Source organism: Prenolepis imparis, unplaced genomic scaffold (assembly GCF_030444845.1).
Source record: "Prenolepis imparis isolate NDT839.2.m4 unplaced genomic scaffold, iyPreImpa1.0 SCAF_3, whole genome shotgun sequence".
NCBI classification, from domain to species: domain Eukaryota; kingdom Metazoa; phylum Arthropoda; class Insecta; order Hymenoptera; family Formicidae; genus Prenolepis; species Prenolepis imparis.
Window position 1 is genome coordinate 17006616 of NW_028141161.1, and position 17789 is coordinate 17024404.

General features: G+C 31.1%; 1 protein-coding gene across 8 annotated transcripts in view; it reads left to right on the forward strand.

Annotated features, from left to right (window-relative positions):
- Positions 1-17789, forward strand: part of Machr-b (muscarinic acetylcholine receptor) — a 44938-nt gene that overhangs the window by 10483 nt on the left and 16666 nt on the right. For 3 of the 8 annotated variants that reach the window (XM_083032959.1, XM_083032955.1, XM_083032958.1), the window contains exon 2: positions 14166-14344. In XM_083032959.1, the coding sequence (XP_082889085.1) occupies positions 14247-14344 (98 nt within the window). In that variant the 5' untranslated portion in view covers positions 14166-14246. Of the gene's footprint in view, positions 1-1952; positions 6779-7700; positions 8042-14165; positions 14345-17789 lie in introns of those variants that run through there. The other 5 variants (XM_083032956.1, XM_083032952.1, XM_083032957.1 and 2 more) reach the window with 5 other exon arrangements.

Consider the following 17789-nt stretch of genomic DNA (forward strand, 5'->3'; position numbering starts at 1 on the left):
CAAGATATTGAATACCTTATTATAAGCATTTTCTTTTTTTTTAGAAAGTATGTCTGTTGAATCGTAGATTGCTTCATAAATGTGAAATTATTCGGAGAATTAATAAAAAAGAAAATAAAAAATGTTTTACTTAATTTTGATTGGATACGTATTTATATGTCATACAATAGTAAAGAAAAAGTAGAAGCTGTAAATTACATTTTCAACAATTATTCGAAATGCTTACAACACGAGCTAGCCGAGTTAGAGAAATACATAATATTTAATCGACAAGTTTAATAAGTGCCCCATGTTCAACCGATGTTATTCGCAATTGAGTTTCCAATTCGTCGCCACATTTTGCAATTCACCATGTTGTTTTACTTCATATTTTGTTCGTACCGCATGTCATGTCATAAAAAATATAAATTAACTATACCGATGTAATATGTCAGTCATACTTTAATCGAATTTATCTTACAAATATGCAACGCAACAAAATATGCACATTCGAGAGAATATTTTAGGCATTCCAAACATCATTGATTATTTCTATTAAAATATATTTCAATAATATATCTTAAAATTAAGAAAATAAACTAAAAAGACATAATCATTTTATTGATCTCTTTAAATCAAATTATCTAAGGAAAATTAAGATTATTTTATTAACAATAAAAATAATTAATATTGCTAAAATTGCATGTAGCTTATTGTGTGTATGTGTGTACCTATATATTTCAGTTCTCTATTTTAATTTAAATCTTTTGTGTCATTTATTACCTGCTGAATGTTCATTATACTTGTCCAATATGTTCAATGTCAACGGGAGATAAAACTCATAGTCGCATCTAACGCTAAATGTGTGATGAAAGTGCGACGGACCATAGGTTTTAAACCATCTGCAAGAGTTGCAGTCTCACACGATCTCATAGTAACCCTCGATGTAAACGAACTCTAGATCGCTTTATTCTGCTCGGCCAGGCGGCATCGAGGTCGTGAGTGACAGGCCGAGCGGGTTTCGAACGGAAAAATAGAGAATCTCTGGCAAAATATGGCTGCCGCGATTGTCCTGTGAAGAGACATTATCGGATCTTTTTTTTCTTTTTTTTTTTTCGTTGTTTCATGCGACGTCAGATGACCATGACCTACGATCGACAGCGAAATGCGATGATAATCGGCGTGTCGCCCATTATCATTTACGCGAAATCATTTCAAGAACGACGAAGACTGATTCGCATATTTGATCGTAGCTTAATTTTGCTTTTCATTAACGTTTTTATAGTCGACATCAGGTTGATTTGTTTTTTATAATTTCACGGATTTATATATGTATAGAAGTGATGGCAGTGATCGAGACATTAATATGATACTCCCAGTTTTGCAAATACTTTAATTTGACGTTTAACAATATGATTTATATTTGCAAATAATAAATACATACGCATATATTGCGTTAGACGATTTTCTTCTTCATATATCTCTCTCAAGTATTATATTCTTTGCTATATTTAATCAGCAACTGTCAATAAACGAATGGTACATGTATGAGGGTTTATCGAAGAGTGATTGCGTGTGTCGAAGGATACTTGTTAGAGCGTGTCCTTTGCTCGCCTTTGGTAGGGCGATCGATAAATATCGATTAGCTTATACTTTGTGGATACATAAACCTACACCTACACCTATATTTTCTTGTCATGGCCATTTCGCACGACGAGTGCTCATGATTCGAGAGAAGCTACTTTTCCGCTAATATAATAGGAGATTATTGAATAAAATCAATGACATTGCATTCGGCAGCATCTGTAGAAAAACTAAGATATTTTTATTGATATAAAGAAATATATTAAAATATTATTTTATATTTCTTTTTATTTTAATCTCTATTTTTGTTCAGCTATATTATTAAAAATATATGATTAAGATAATGTTAATTTAACTTTCAACGGAATTATGAATAATTTTAAATTTTTCGAAATTAGATAATAATTTAATTTGTTTTTATTATCTTAAATCTTTCTTAATTTTTTTTGATAAAGATGTCATGTCATATCTAATCATTTAATTGCATTTGATGGTAAGTTGTTATGCAGTTCCACTACAAGAATCGGAGTACAACGTTCAATATTTTATTTATGATGCATGTACGTGTCACAAAATATATTAAGAACAAAAAATTCACATATCTCTAGAAACATTCGCACACACTGACATATAGGTGATTCGATAAAATCCGTTTCCAAACTGTTTCATTGACCATTCTACATTTCAAATATTCGAACGCGAATATTTGAACGTTTATGGTACTGAAAGTTTTTATTTGATATATATGGTAGCAACATATAATTTTTTATAATAACATGATTTTTTATGTACATATAGTATGTAGCTCTAGCTAATAAAAAATTTAAACGCCGATATACTTATATAAGACATCAATATCTAGATATATATTACAGTCAAATTATATTTTATATATAAAAACAATTTTGTAATAACGAATCTATGATAACAAAAGGACTTTGTCCGCAAGTTAACTGTAATTAGGCTTTGTCTTGATGAAGAAATTGAATTTCACTCATTAAAATTATCAGGCTATCTAATATTGAAAATTTTAATCTCTCAAAACGATGATGATTTATCAAGTTTTCATTAATCGAAATTTATCGTAAAATCAGCAAGCAAAACAGATGAAGCAATTATCAAATATTTTATAATCTTCATTATTGAATGCCGGCGCAATTATCGGACGAATTATACATACGGTATTCTCATCCTCATCCTCAAGCATCGCATCATGAAAATATGACGAGTACCGCACGGGGTTCGAATTAATTTAAAACATTCCGCATGCCGTCACAGCTATTCTTGGCAATAAACATATATCATATTGGAGATACGCATACTCGAAGTGATTTGATTTTAAATAAATATTTCTTACGGACGCGGATATGTGTGGAATGACTAAAGCCGATTCTGTTAACGCGCCATGTGCGTGAAATATTAAAATGTTGTTTGCGTTTCAGCTTAATCGGACCGCGCACTGACAAAGTTGTTAATATTGTATATGACAGTTAACTAGTGATTTAAATATTCATCGATATGTTGCGCAGTGTACAAAGTGCTCGCGGTGCTGTGAGATAAATACAAGGGCGAGTATCTTTGCGCGGAAATATGCGACTAGAGGATAAGCAACCGCGAGTTAATTTCGCGAAATCCGTGTTTAACGTGGCTTGTTTCCCGCACTAGACAAAAATGATGAATAAATATGCCGTAGTATTCCCAGGCTACAAATTAAATAGTAATGAAGTCAGTAGTAGTATCTCCTTTTGTTATATATATTTAAATTACTGATGCTAAGTCGAATTTACATAAAAGACATTTTGTATGAAAATCAAATATGTAAATCACAAACACGAGTACATTTTGCACTATGTTATAAGATATTATATATAGAGTTTTTAGAATTTTTTTTACAGAGATCTGAATTTTTTTTATAAATGACAGTTTTCTTATTGACAGCATTCTTATTCAAGATGATGATACTACTTATGACTTTAGAAAGTACATGATTTTTTGCAGAAACTTAATTATTTAGCCTGCAAAAATGTATGCGTAGAAAGAATCAGTTGGGTTTCAGTATATAAAGCTGAATTCTTTAATGTTATTATATAGAATTACTTTCTATTTCTCTCACGTTTAAATTAATCTTTTTTATTATTTTTATATGAGTTATTCTTCTTTCAACATTTGCTTTTTTCTCAATGTAAGTAAAGCAAAGAGGAAGAGACGGAAATAGAATAAAATTAAAAATGTTTCAAATCTATCGTTGAATCTGAATATTAAAGTGAAACTCCGAATATAACTTTTTATATTTACTTATATTTTCGCGACTATTCAGTGCTCGTCTCAATTGAATCGAAGTTTTTCTCGCTAGGATTAACGATTTACGTAGCTGGCGAGCAAACATAAGGCACAAAAATCGATATGTACACGGACCAAAATTTTGGCGTCTTAGCTGTATAGTGTTCTCGCGATTATTCCAACGGGAAATTAAAAAAAAAAAACATCGACAAGTAGTTGAGTCAAGTTGACGGATCCCGAAATGTATAATTACGAGCGATGCGAGACGAGCGGTTTTATCGAGCGCATCGCCCGAATTTTTTGTTTCTCGCGGGTACATTTGCCGTGAAAAAAAAAATCGAAAGAAATAATTACGATTACCTCGATATGCGAGAGCACGCGGCGGGGCACATTTCGCGAACTGGACGATAACGAGCACGAGAGGCGCTGGTTATACACGCCACCCTTCGTGAATCGCGTTTAACCCAATACGGGAAAAGCGCGTCACGAATGGTCTCGGGTATATAGCGCAGAAAACGTGTCCTGGAAAGAAAAGAACGTTGAGAACGTTTCTTTCTTTCTTTTTCTCTCTCTCTCAAACCCTTGCAAAAAAATGTCCTGTAAAAATATCTGTAATGTCTGTAGAAGATATTCTGTTCACGTTCATCGTATCACCCGTATTTCGTATATCGGAGATAAAAACGAAATTTTTTGTAATTGCGGTTGGTACTTTAAAGAAACGTAATATACACACACATGATATATATAAAATATATATAAATATATATGTATATATACGATATTTGAGTGTGAGAAAAATTAGATATTTTGGTATATAAAATACTTTATCACCGCTGAATAATAGACATCTTGAATATGTATAAATTAGTACATAAATTATGTTAAATTTCATGCGATCTAGAAGACGTGCAGTATTCTCCGACTTGAACGATTCTTGAGGATCATGTCTATGTGACTTGGATTGAAGGAAATACAAAACTTTCCGTTTGCAAATGTTCGCAAATTGTAAATCAACAATCTCGACTTTGAACTCGGCCCCGTTCTCATTAATACGGTTAATAATAGCTTACAGATGTGCATACCGTAAGCTATTATATCATACACTATTATACACACACGTGTTTTTACTAAAAACATGTCGATACTGATTTATGGCTAGTTCAGGGCAAGAGAATTCACGTAATCAGTATTGCTCTAGCGCGTGTCCTTTGACTTCAAAGCAACATATTATATCACGGTATACCACGATATTCCTGGTATATCGTGTTGATTTATCGACTTCCCGGAACCATAAAATTCGAATCGCATGTTTTTCCACTGCAAAATTTTTTTATTTAAACGCAGATTTATTTCTCTTCAGTGTTATTTTTAGCAATATCAAAATTTATAACATTTAGTTAGCACTAATTTTTAAATTTATAGCAATCGAAATTAAGAGTACCACGTTTTATGTCAAAAGAATGCTCATTATAAAGCATCATGTGACATATGATAATTAAACTAATTATTATATTTATATTTGTATTTGCGTGCGTACATTTTTTTATGCAGCGAAAATGAGAAGCTGATCAATTAGCGGAATTGTTTTAGTAACAACAACGCGGTTTCCTCGCGAACTCGTTCGCGAATTATAAAACGTATCGACTGGCCATTTGCGTGGGTGGCCAAGACACGCTCGGTAATTATTCACATAATTAATTTCGTTCGCGACTCACACGGATAGGACATTTTGAATGGTAGAAATATCGTGCGGCTGGCCAGTTCAAACGCACGCGGACCCGCAAAACGATTCTGGACCGATTAAACTGACGGATTCGCGTTCGCGCTCCGTATTGTCTACGATGAGCGAGAGCTAGAAACGTCGGATTAACGGTACGAACGGTCGGCGCATTGTTAGTTTTGCTACACTATCGTGTTTACTTGATTTCCATTGGTCCATGTAACGTGCTCATAGAAATTCAATACCGGTCGTAATGTGAAAACGCGTAAACACATGTAGCGCGAATCTGCGAGTGGCAGCGAAACTGATTTGCAAGTACAACTATGGATTAATACAATGCTTTTATCGTAAGGTAAATGTCATCACATTGTTCGTTTATTCATCTAGCGCTTTGCATAATCGAAACATAATTCATCTGAACTAACCGTCATCATCACATCATCTATAGTATAGCGATACGATGCGAATATTGCAGGTATATTTCTTCTTCTTTGTTCTTGCATGAAATCACGTTCGAAAGTGAAAATTTATTTTTTTTCCTCAACTTTTTTATATATAAAATATGCTAAATTAAATTTTTAATTTACCATGGTATTATTTTAGCGACGCGAAGAGATGATTTATTGCGACGTGATGGACGATCAAGGGAGATTTAAATTATCGTCATAAATTTTCGAATCAAATAAAAATGAAAAAACAAAAACAGATTTTTCTCAAAACATATTTCTTGTATACAAATATTAAAATTAATTGTACACAAAGATCTTTAAATATAAACTTTAGATGTGTCCGTGAATCCGGTGAATGTTAAGAGAAACAGATCTTACTTACTATGTATTTATTCATTTGACTCGATAAATGTAAAAGGATTGAAGAAAATATTGCAAGCTTTTATAAAAATTCAAGTACTTTCCCGGAGAGAAGTCAATTGCTTCGCAAGAGAAAAATGGCTTCAAAATATTCCCAGATATTGCGTAGAAAAATCTGAATTTTTTTCATGATATATTACGGAAACGGCTATAATCTTCTGTAATTAAGTTTCACGTATAAACGACGAGTTTGGCATGCGATCCAACACGCCAATTATTGAAATGGACACCCGATTGATTGATCGAAATACGCAGATATATGTCGACATTATTCTCCATCGCCCAGCTCAGCAATCTATGTAAACCGCTCGAAGGATGTTTGGACTGTGAATTCTATCGAGTTCAAGTGAGTTGAAACCATTTTCTCGTTCGTTGATATCATTTCACGACTTTCTCTTAGAGAAGCAGCTTCTACAGAGAAAATGATTTTCTCTCATCTACATTGTTAATCCATTCGGATATTGAATCTTACGAATTCATCAATAATTTATTTAGCATGATTTATTTGTATTTACATGTATGAAGAATTTCTTTACATTTTTTATATTTATTAGTAATGCCGTTTCTTTCATATATAATTTTGTAAAATAATTTCTACTTAATTTAATTGCTTAGAAATTTTCGCAACGTTCTTTTATAATTTTCCAATTATGTACTAACGTATAATTTAATTTAACTGAATCAATTAATTAGTAATATAGTTAATTTGAGAAGTATTTATTATTACATTCAATTATAATCATTATTTTATTCCGTTTTTTTTCTGCAAGAGTTGCAGCAGATATTTTTATATATTTATTAATTACAAAAACCTCTTTATTTTAACAGCATCGCATTTTTTTGCGATGAGATGTGAAACTTTTTAAATATGAATTGTTCACTAAAATGTTGTCTGTTGTTTGATAAATACGTGGATTTCTTCTATCGAAAATCAATCTGCATTATAATTATTATTTTATTCTGTTTAATTTATTTTTTGAAGAGCAAAAATTATAATTCTGCAAGAGTTGCAGCAGATATTTTTATATATTTATTAATTACCAAAACCTCTTTATTATAACAGCATCACATTTTTTTGCGATGAGATGTGAAACTTTTCAAATATGAATTGTTCATTAAAATGTTGCCTGTTGTTTGTAATAAATACGTGGATTTCTTCTATCGAAAATCAATCTGTACACAAGCCTTAACACCCCTCAGAATTTTTCTTTTATGGCAAGAAAAAGAGGAATAGAGAAAGATATATTTGTCTTTATATATATAAATAGACCTAATCCCAACCCCGAGCGAACGGGGTTTCATCTCCGCCTCTGGTGCTGGATATTCAATCAGCCGACTCTCTGTAGTGGCAGCTTCCTTCGCTGAAACTAAATAGAAAGCCCTGGTGTCTCTTGTAGAGGCGAATTATTTGCAAGTCGTGGAACCGAAGAGACCGGCATGCAAAGATGATTCGCCATCGGAAATCTACATCGGTCGGGCGTAAATTGCCGATTAGTGAGCACCATCTCCCAATAATCGAGAATTAACTTCCTCAACAGTCGCCGCAGTAATATTGGCTGTACTCGTGCACGTTCTACTGATCGGCGGTTTACCACATGATATTCGATAGGTGCGTTTAATCGCAAGCTATATCATGTACATTGCATGACGGATAATACTTGAAATAAAAGTTATATATTATAGAATGCCAGATATTATAAAAGCAAGTCATTTTTTTTGTTTTTTTTTCAATTATTATATATAATTTAGGGTTGATGTTTCTTTTAGCAAAAATATCACAAATTTTAAACATTATAACAGACTCATTTGAAAAAGTTGAATTGAGAATAAGATTTTACTATTTTTGACATCTGTAAAACTTAATTCCTCACGTGTTTTCTTCTTATTTTTACAATTAGTCATTTATAATTTAAAGACTATTGATCTTTTAAATGGAGAAACATTGATTTTTCTGTTGAGGAAATATCAATTCCAAATTGGTCACAGTATAAAATTCATAGATAAAAACATGGCACGTCAGACTTAAGATAACTTGTACTTCGTTATCGAGTTTATTTATCTGAAAGTGTTATCGATAAAAATGTGTGCCGAATGATATCATTGTTTTGTACAGTAAATTGCATTCTAAGATTCTTTTTCTCTCTCTCTCTCTTTTGATCGCTTATATGTTGGGGAAATATAATTTCGTGTACAATTTTCTGAGAACTTTTATGAGCTAATCGTGCAAATTATAATAAACAAGTTAACTTACTAATCGGTTTATAACACGCGCGCGAATCTTTGAAATATTTTATTCTAATAATAATATTGCAAAGTACATTAATAGTATTTACCAGTCATTATCAAATCATAATTCTTATTACTTTTTTCTATTACTGGTTTTCTATTACTGGTTGTTTACTACAATCATTGAATACAAAAAATGTATAAAGAAATTTGTTTTATATATAAATGTTTTGTCGTGCTTTTGTAACTATATTTATTGCTATATGCTAAAATATTAAAATTTTGTTGGATATATTCTTGTCGATGTAATAAAATAATATTGTTGTGACGAAGTGATGTTAATTTGTTACCGTTGCAAACTTTTAAGCGTAACGTCAGTAGTCGCTTGTTAACGTGACAAAACAGCTGCGTGTTAAGAAACTTAAAAGAATCTAGATGCAATTATATACACACATATAAAATCTTCGGTATGGAAAGATCAGTATCAAATTGATATTGTAGTATTTTAGATATTTATGGAATATTTTTTAATAAATGTATCTTACAAGATTATATATTTTAGCATATATTTCTGGCATGAATCATTAACCAATCACGCGCAACTGGGTCTCGCTGACTAAAATTGATTAGTAAGCTATTTCACGTGAGCGGTAACTTTATATTTTTCGACGCCTGATGAATTATTCGCGGAGATACATTGGATGATGAATCACGCTATATTTTTCATTTTTGCAGCTTGTAAACCCGGATACACGAAATAAATAAATGAGTGTTAATTGCACTGTATCAATAAAAGTGATTAATGGCACTAAGTTTCTGCGTAAATTGTCAGACGAAGGGTGTACAAATCGATAGCTCAAACGTGAACTGTCAAAAAAAAAAGAAAGTTAAATTTGTACATGCTTAAATGTATTCTGTAATTTATTAATTAACATTTGGAATAAAAAAATTGTATCTATTTCTCGATTACATGCAGAAAATATACATAGATATGCTTTTAACGCAAAATATTCAAATAATCAATGTTCCATTTAGTATTTCGTATTGAGAAATATATAATTTGTACTTTAAAGAAATGTAATAATCAGTTTCAATGTGAAAGGCTTTAGCTTAGGTGGCTTAGGATCAGAGCCATTAAAACCTTGAATTATTCCGAACTATAATAATCTGTAATAATCTTTATATGACGAAATATGTATTTAAAAATTAGAATTCTAAAATAATAAAAAAAAAACTTTCAGATAAAGCATAAAGAAGATCGTACGATTTATGATATTATATGAATATATCCTAAAAACATTTATAGAATGTATGTGCGCAGTAGCTTCTCGTTGTGAAAGTAAATTATGAGTTTTGATTTCTTACGTCTTACGTTATCGATGATTGCTTTCTTAAAATGAATATAATGGAAATGTCACGAAAGTTGTTTATATCTAAAAATTGTCCGCTTTAATATTCAACGTGTTTACAGATTGAAGTTTTTCAAACGATATTGAAGAAGAGACCATTTGCGCAAATGTCAGTTGCGCGATGTTCCGTCACGCGCGCTTCTTTTCCAACTCAATTGAGATGCTTGATAATTTTCTCTCAGGTTTTGTGCTATGAAACATTCGACGGGAAAATATATTCCACGATCCACTCGTCTCGTTTTCATTATTTTCTGTTTCGTGCGCCACACATTTTCTACGCTTCCTGTTGCGTGCGCAAGCCGTTTTGCCCGGTGCTGCGAGAATCCGGCATGGCTGAGAGAAACCACCGGCGAAATCTATGCGGTTGGAAAAAATATAGGTATCTCTGATTCCCATCCGAGCGAAAATAAATGAGCGACTCGAAGGCGATAAGCGGGGGAACAGGATTGACGTAAAAGTTTCGCGATATTTCTCCCTGCGTAAATCGCAGAAAGCAAGGAGTAGGCGGAAACAAAGCGCTCGCGTTGTAAGATGAAAGAAAGGGAAGCTGCCGGGGATTGCATAAATTTGCAGACTGATAAAGCTTAAAGTACCGCGTTATACTCGTTCTCGTCCAAATTTATCCCCGTTCCGAGCACGAGCGTTGAGCAAGACAGAAATCCGGAGATGAGAATGATAAAATATGTTACAGCCGACTTTCAGTTTGAAGCGGAGGGCGTTAAATGTCACATTCATAATCACTTTTTGAAAAAAAATATATTTTTAAAGTAACGCATTTGAAATTTAAGTTGTGCTGTTATATGAGCGTACACATTAATACTAAATCAAATTTATTAGAATCCATTTGTTGCATCTTACTTATTTTCCAATATATTATAATTTGTTTAACAAATAAACAGCTTTTATTTAATACGGCAAGTTCTCAATGTTTAAATTAATACAATTGTTATGTCAATTTGTAAATTAATAATATTAATGCACTCATTAATAAGGTATTAGAGGCAGTTACTTATTAGTATAAATGGCACACACATATACACACACAAAGGTTATATATATTTTTACATACAATTACTAAACTAAATTACTAACCAAACTTAATTTAGTCAAGGGCGAGATTAAGTACTTTTTCTACATCTTGATCTAAAATTAGTGAACAAGGAAGTATGATCTGTGCGATTTCCATGTCAGGTACAAATGGCTGACAGTGTCGTCCTCTAAAAAATGTGCTTTGCGCACGCAATCCTTTAATTATTTTAACTATCTAAAATCTAGAGATACCGATTATGTTAAGGTTACATCTAAATTTGAGATATATTTCACTTGTAAATAGGTTTTTTGGCAGATTGTAATATATAACGTCAATATATGAGTTTTTATATTTTTGCAATGTTATACATACTATGTAATAATACATTTATACTTTATAATTTAGATAATTTAAATAAAAATGTATGTATATGTGTGTCTAACAAAATTACGGCTGTATAGTGTTAATTGAAAAGTTATGGAGCATTCATTTCGAAAGCATAAAAGAAATCTGATATTCTTGGATAATAATAGCCAATGCTAATTGGGGTCTCGTTAAGAGGCCGAGATAAATCCTTCTCTTTTATACAGTTGCATTCAATTCCGTTAATCAATTTTGTTTATTGCTTTAATTATGCTATTTTTATTTTTAAAATTATTAACAACATTGTAAATTACTAATGGTATAATATATTTAATTATTGAATATAATTATTAATATATAATAAAATACATATAAATTATAACAATATTTTTATTATTTAAAGATTTCGTTTCTCACTTGATTCCGTTTATAATTTTTTTTTTTAAATTATACAAAGACTTTAACGCTTTTTATTGAAAGATATTAAATATTTCTAGAACAGCGCGCGCGTTTTAATTTATCGTCATTGAATTGTTGATAGATAACAATATCATCATGTACTCGTTTTATCGTAAATCGGAAATAAAGAAAATAATGTGCTGAAAGAAGCGTTGTCAATCTGATAAATATTGCGTGTCACTCACTACTGAACTCATAAATATGTATTAAGTTGCGCCACAATGTATACTTCTTTGAATTGCGTTAGTATATGAAAAATATGTTATCGATCGCATTGCAAAAGAATGCTACATTTTGTTGGAGAATCGGGAGATAGTTATATAATAAACTCGTAGCAGCTGTGCGGTTTATTATTCGCCCTTAATTAGATAATAGATTAGCAAAGAAGGAAATTACCACGTATGAAATGTAATTGTAACGCCAGAGCTCTTTGACGAAAACCACGCACGGTTAATTTCACCGATGTATTATGGTGCAAGCATATTGAATATTATGCATCCATTTCAAGCGTTTGATCTCCGGATTAAAATTAACCTGATAATCGTGCGCAACAGTTTCTCTCATAAATAACAGATATTTGAAGAACATATAGAGAGCACATGTTGCACATATCATTATTATACTGTACAAATTTGTATTCGCATTTAATTAAATGAACATTGTGGAGTAATCTTATATATTTCAAATGTGCAGTTTTCGGTTCAGCGCAATAATATAAATCATATGCTTTCTTATTGTATTTTTATATTAATATTTATATTAATATTTGTATTAATGTATATCATATTACGCGTATATATATATGATTTTTACAAAAGTGAATATAAAAGATAAAAAATTGCAACATTTTTTATTATTATTATCACTATTAATCTATCTATATAATTAATTATTGCAAAGCAGTAAAAGCAAAGCTAAATATCTTCAATTTGAGTACAAAATTATGCTATATAAAAACTATTATCATTTTATTCTCTTTTTCTATCTTAAATATTATTATATACATATATTATATATTTTATATATTTTTTTTCAAGAGAACATATTTGCTTGAAAATGATGCGTCATTCTTGTCAGATGGGTTTTTAAATATTACTAGCGAGTTCTTTGACGACTCGTTTATTGGGAAAGTTTATTGGAAAAAGGATTCGCAAGTTTGTGAAAAAATCACAAGTATAGCAATATTAATGCTTGTTGTTTCGATAGCGTTAACGTTATCCAGCTTGAATCCAGTGCGACGCATGATAATATTGCAGTACTATTGACGTCGGAGTACTAGTAACCGAACACGAGGCATGACTAGTGGAAATTAAATTTCTTATGTGAGATCTTAATATGTATCAGAAAGTATGGTATATTTTAGAAAAATGAGACCTTAGCAGTCTTAGTTATTCGATCAAATCTGCATAACGATATCTAATATGTACCGCAATTTTAATTGCGTTTAAAGATTAACATCAAATTCACAATTGTAAATAAAACAATACGTATTGTAATTTAAACGTATTAAAACTGTACGAAACAATTAATTTTATCAAATAAGTTTTTTGTTTTATATACGATATTTAAATTAAAATAAAGTACTCACAATTATAAATTAATATATACATAAAATTTTCTTTTAAATTAGATGCAAGCTATTAAACGATAAATAACGCTTTCTGTGGAATTTACATTTATTAGTATTATACATATACTTATGTTTCTCTCTCCGTAATAACCATATATTTTCTAGGACATAATCATAAATATAAAAGCCCGGTCCGTCGTGTAACACGCGAGGGGAGATTTTTACGTTTTATTTGCTTGACCTTGACAATTATATCACAATCATTTGTAGATATTGTATTATCGACAACTTTAATTAATCTTAAATTATGTTTAATACCAATAAGCTTTAAGCTTGCGATATGAGATGATAACGATATATATTTCAATCATTTTATATACTATGCTAGAAAATTCAATTTCTTGCATTTGTGAGCTTATATTTAATCCTATAAATTAATAAGAGAATTTATAAAATTACGGACGTTCACATTTCTTTATTAAAGTGCGAATTGTAATTTCTGAAGAATTAGAACAAAAATGATGATCTTTAAATCAATTTTTTACCATAAAAACATGCTCTTCAAGTATATATTATGTATATAAAATTCATTGCATGAGTATATCCGAAAGGGAATGCGATATTCCCAATCTCTATCGGCATTCGAATATGCTTTTATCGTAACTCGTATTTCTAGGATGTCCGAGAGATGACTGGGTATTGAGAGGAGGAGAGGGCGCAGTGACTTTGAGGGTTGCTGCCACCTCGGTTTGGTGGAATGGAGATGAACGGCACCGAAAGCAGCCTGAACGGCACTGAGGTCAATCGCACTTCCGCGCCTATTTTCACCATTGGCACGGATTTCATCACACAATGGTAAGTGCAGGTATCTTTTATTCAAAATGGATAGATTAGCATTCGGATAGAATGAAACGCGAGACTGCGAATGAATGCGAGTTGTACTTCTCGCAACGTCGGTCGTCCCTTGGGTTTTTGAAAATTTTAGCATATAGACTGCAGTTGCATCATATAGAGAGTTTTCGTTGCATCAGATTATATATAGTTCTCGTTGCCGTTTCTACGCACGTAAAACCATCACGCACATTTGATGTGAATGCAATATAACATGCATCGATTATTTTGCGCGTATGTTATTATAACTCTGACATAGTTTATTATAACTTTGATATACTATATTATTACAACTTTGGATTTCTCTCGAATTAGAAGTTTCTATCAAAACTATTGCATTGCTAATTTTTAGATAGTACAATCACAATTGTTAATCTCTCAGAAGATTTGCAAACTGCAAATAAAAATTGCGTTGTAAAATCTCTACACGTATGGCGTGTATCTACAAGAAAAGAAAAAGATAAAATAATAATAATTAATAAATATAATAAATTTAAAATTAATATGATATTTAACATTAATATGATATTTAAAATTAATTATATATTAATTTTTTTAATTTTTTAAATTTTTATATAAAAATGTATTAAATTAGTTTTAAGGATAGTGATTTTTTTATATTTATTGCATCTTATTTTTTCGTAGTTACAACGTATTGCTTTTAAATTTTTCTTGCTGACATATATTTGCACTATGTAACGCTATTCGTTCCATCAATTCCGGACATCCTCGAAAGATTTATGCGCTAAGAAGTTCGGAGCAGACCTTGATCGCGCAAAATCATACTAATAGAACAACAGTAATTAATATTATTAATTAGCTTATTGAATACTATATATTATAATCTATAAATATTATATTGCAAAGTATTGTTCTTTCCGCATAATTAATTAATAACACATGATTAATTTCTTAATCAAAATTTTATACATATATTTTTTTAATCAAACATATTATTAAATAAATTATGTTTTTTGTCGCTTGTGTTAACTACGTTTAGGAAAATTTATGAAAATTAATTCTTATTGCATTGTGCTAAATATAATTTTGACAACATATTTATTCGTGGCATATGCAAACGTTTTGCGAGTGAATTTTCCTCATAAGTTGTCATAACACAAAATGCAATAATTGTACTGTTACGTTAACGTTACATTAACTTGCACCGACTAAATTATTAGCCAAATAAATTTCGCTATATTTATTTATTTTATCGGGGATGTGTCTTTTCTATTTTGCGCCTGTAACATACGTATCGCCGCTCGTCATCCTAATCAAAACTCGCAAGATAGCATTTACGTGCACGGTCGTCTGATTAGTTCGGCGAGAATGTACTTGCAACCTTGTATAGGAGTGAGTCTATCGCTGTAAACGCGTTTAGATAAACGATTCGTCATTTGGCGAAATGGCCCTCTTGAATTCCAAGCAACTTCTCCAAGTTGCTGTTACCTCTGGAGACTGCTCATTATCGAGGGGTAATAACATCACGCGGCGCGTCTTATACACTCAGCGTTTCTCGTTTGTGTTCCCTGCTTCGCCGAGAATATCAAGGCTAAAGGAAATGAACTTTCGTTCGGAGACAAAATGGAGTAAAAAAATTCCCTCGGGAAGCCATTCCTCTCTTCAAGACAAGACTTTCCGGCAACCTTTTCTTCCACCTTTAATCCAGTCGAATGGCATAATGTACAATTGCTGCGAATTCTCTTCGGGAATTGTTATAATCATTTTTTCACACGATTTATACGATTATTCAGATTTGTTTAGTGCTTGTGATATAATTAATTAGTTTCATTCAGTTTAAGGTAAAACTAAAGATTTTTCTTAACATATGCCGTGATGTAGAAATATTTTAAGATACATTGCAAATTATTTAAATTCAAAATTATAATATGCGAACTTACGCATTAAACATCGCGAGAAAATATCATGTAGTTCTTCTATCAAATCTCTTTACTCGATGAATCTGTATAGTTTCTGTAAAAGACTATAAAATAATTATAACAGACTTGTTGCTGAATATATTTCATCGAAAATTATTCAACTGGAATATTATATTTACTGTTATTACATAACTGTTGATTTGACTGCATTTATGAATATGTTCAGCATAATGATATTTCAAGACAAACAATATCGTATATAATAGTCATTTGCATACATCGTAATCGGCATTTCACACAAAATGAATTTACATGATAAAATTTTCGTTACGTAGGTATATATATTGCTTGTGCAATATTTTGAAATAGTCCATAGTCATCGCGTTACATATATATTAGCGGAGATTTATATAAATGCTGGCGTATATAAAACTCATATACGTAAATCAATCCGGGCCAAATCGCATCCTTGACCTAACAGGGCCACGCGGTAATCTGGCAATGCGACGCGGGATGCGAAGCATGCGGTATAGTAGTTGGTTGCTGGACTAGCTTGGCCAAATAAGTGTTAGGCAGAGGTATACGAATCCTGGCCATTTCATTTAACAACAAAAGAAAAAACCGATGTCGTGCAACGATGCGGAATCACGCGAGCGACGTCGAACGAGCTGTCGGAGCGCACGCGATTGAGGTGAAAATTTCGAATATTGCGTGAGTCAACAACGTCGCGACGACAAAAGTCGTCCACTAGAACACATCGATGTATGTCCCAACGTACGTGAAATTTTCACATTCGTTAAAAGGAGGTATTACTCTTAAAAAGAAAGAGAAATATGACGGAAGAAAGATAAAATGAAGTTAATGGGTGTTCAACACACAATAATAAAATGTGCGTAAAACCTTGTCAGAAAATTGATAAAATTTTGTTTCAAAGATTCAATAATATTTATAATTTTCCAATAAATATATATATATATATATATATATATTTATATTTTGTGTATATATACGCTTTATACGTAAGTTAATATATGTCGGCACGAGTTACATTTTTATGCGATATTCAATGACTTGATCGTAACGCAGTGGATTAAAGTCAAAGTTGCGTTTATATATATGCATATAAAACGAGTATATATTATAAAGTTGTGAGAGAATAGGTTACATTTCCCGGATATATTGATTTCCATCGTAATCGATTGAAGCGACAAACTGATATTTTGCACCCTGTATAAATCTAATGCAACCAAGAACAATTCTTTTTGTATTAATAAGTATGTACATTTATTATTTTTATTAATGTCTTTTTACGATAAAACTCAGCTGGTCTGACTGAATGTCGATACACACAATACACACATTTTATTTTAAAACGATAAAATAGTATAAAATAATCTATGCTTTTTCTACGGTTTTCTTTTATAGCTTTTAAAGCTTTTCTTGAAGATTTATCTGATAAATAATAAAAGATTATTAAATTAAAAAATAACAATACATTAGATAAAAATAATGAAAAAAAATATAAGTTT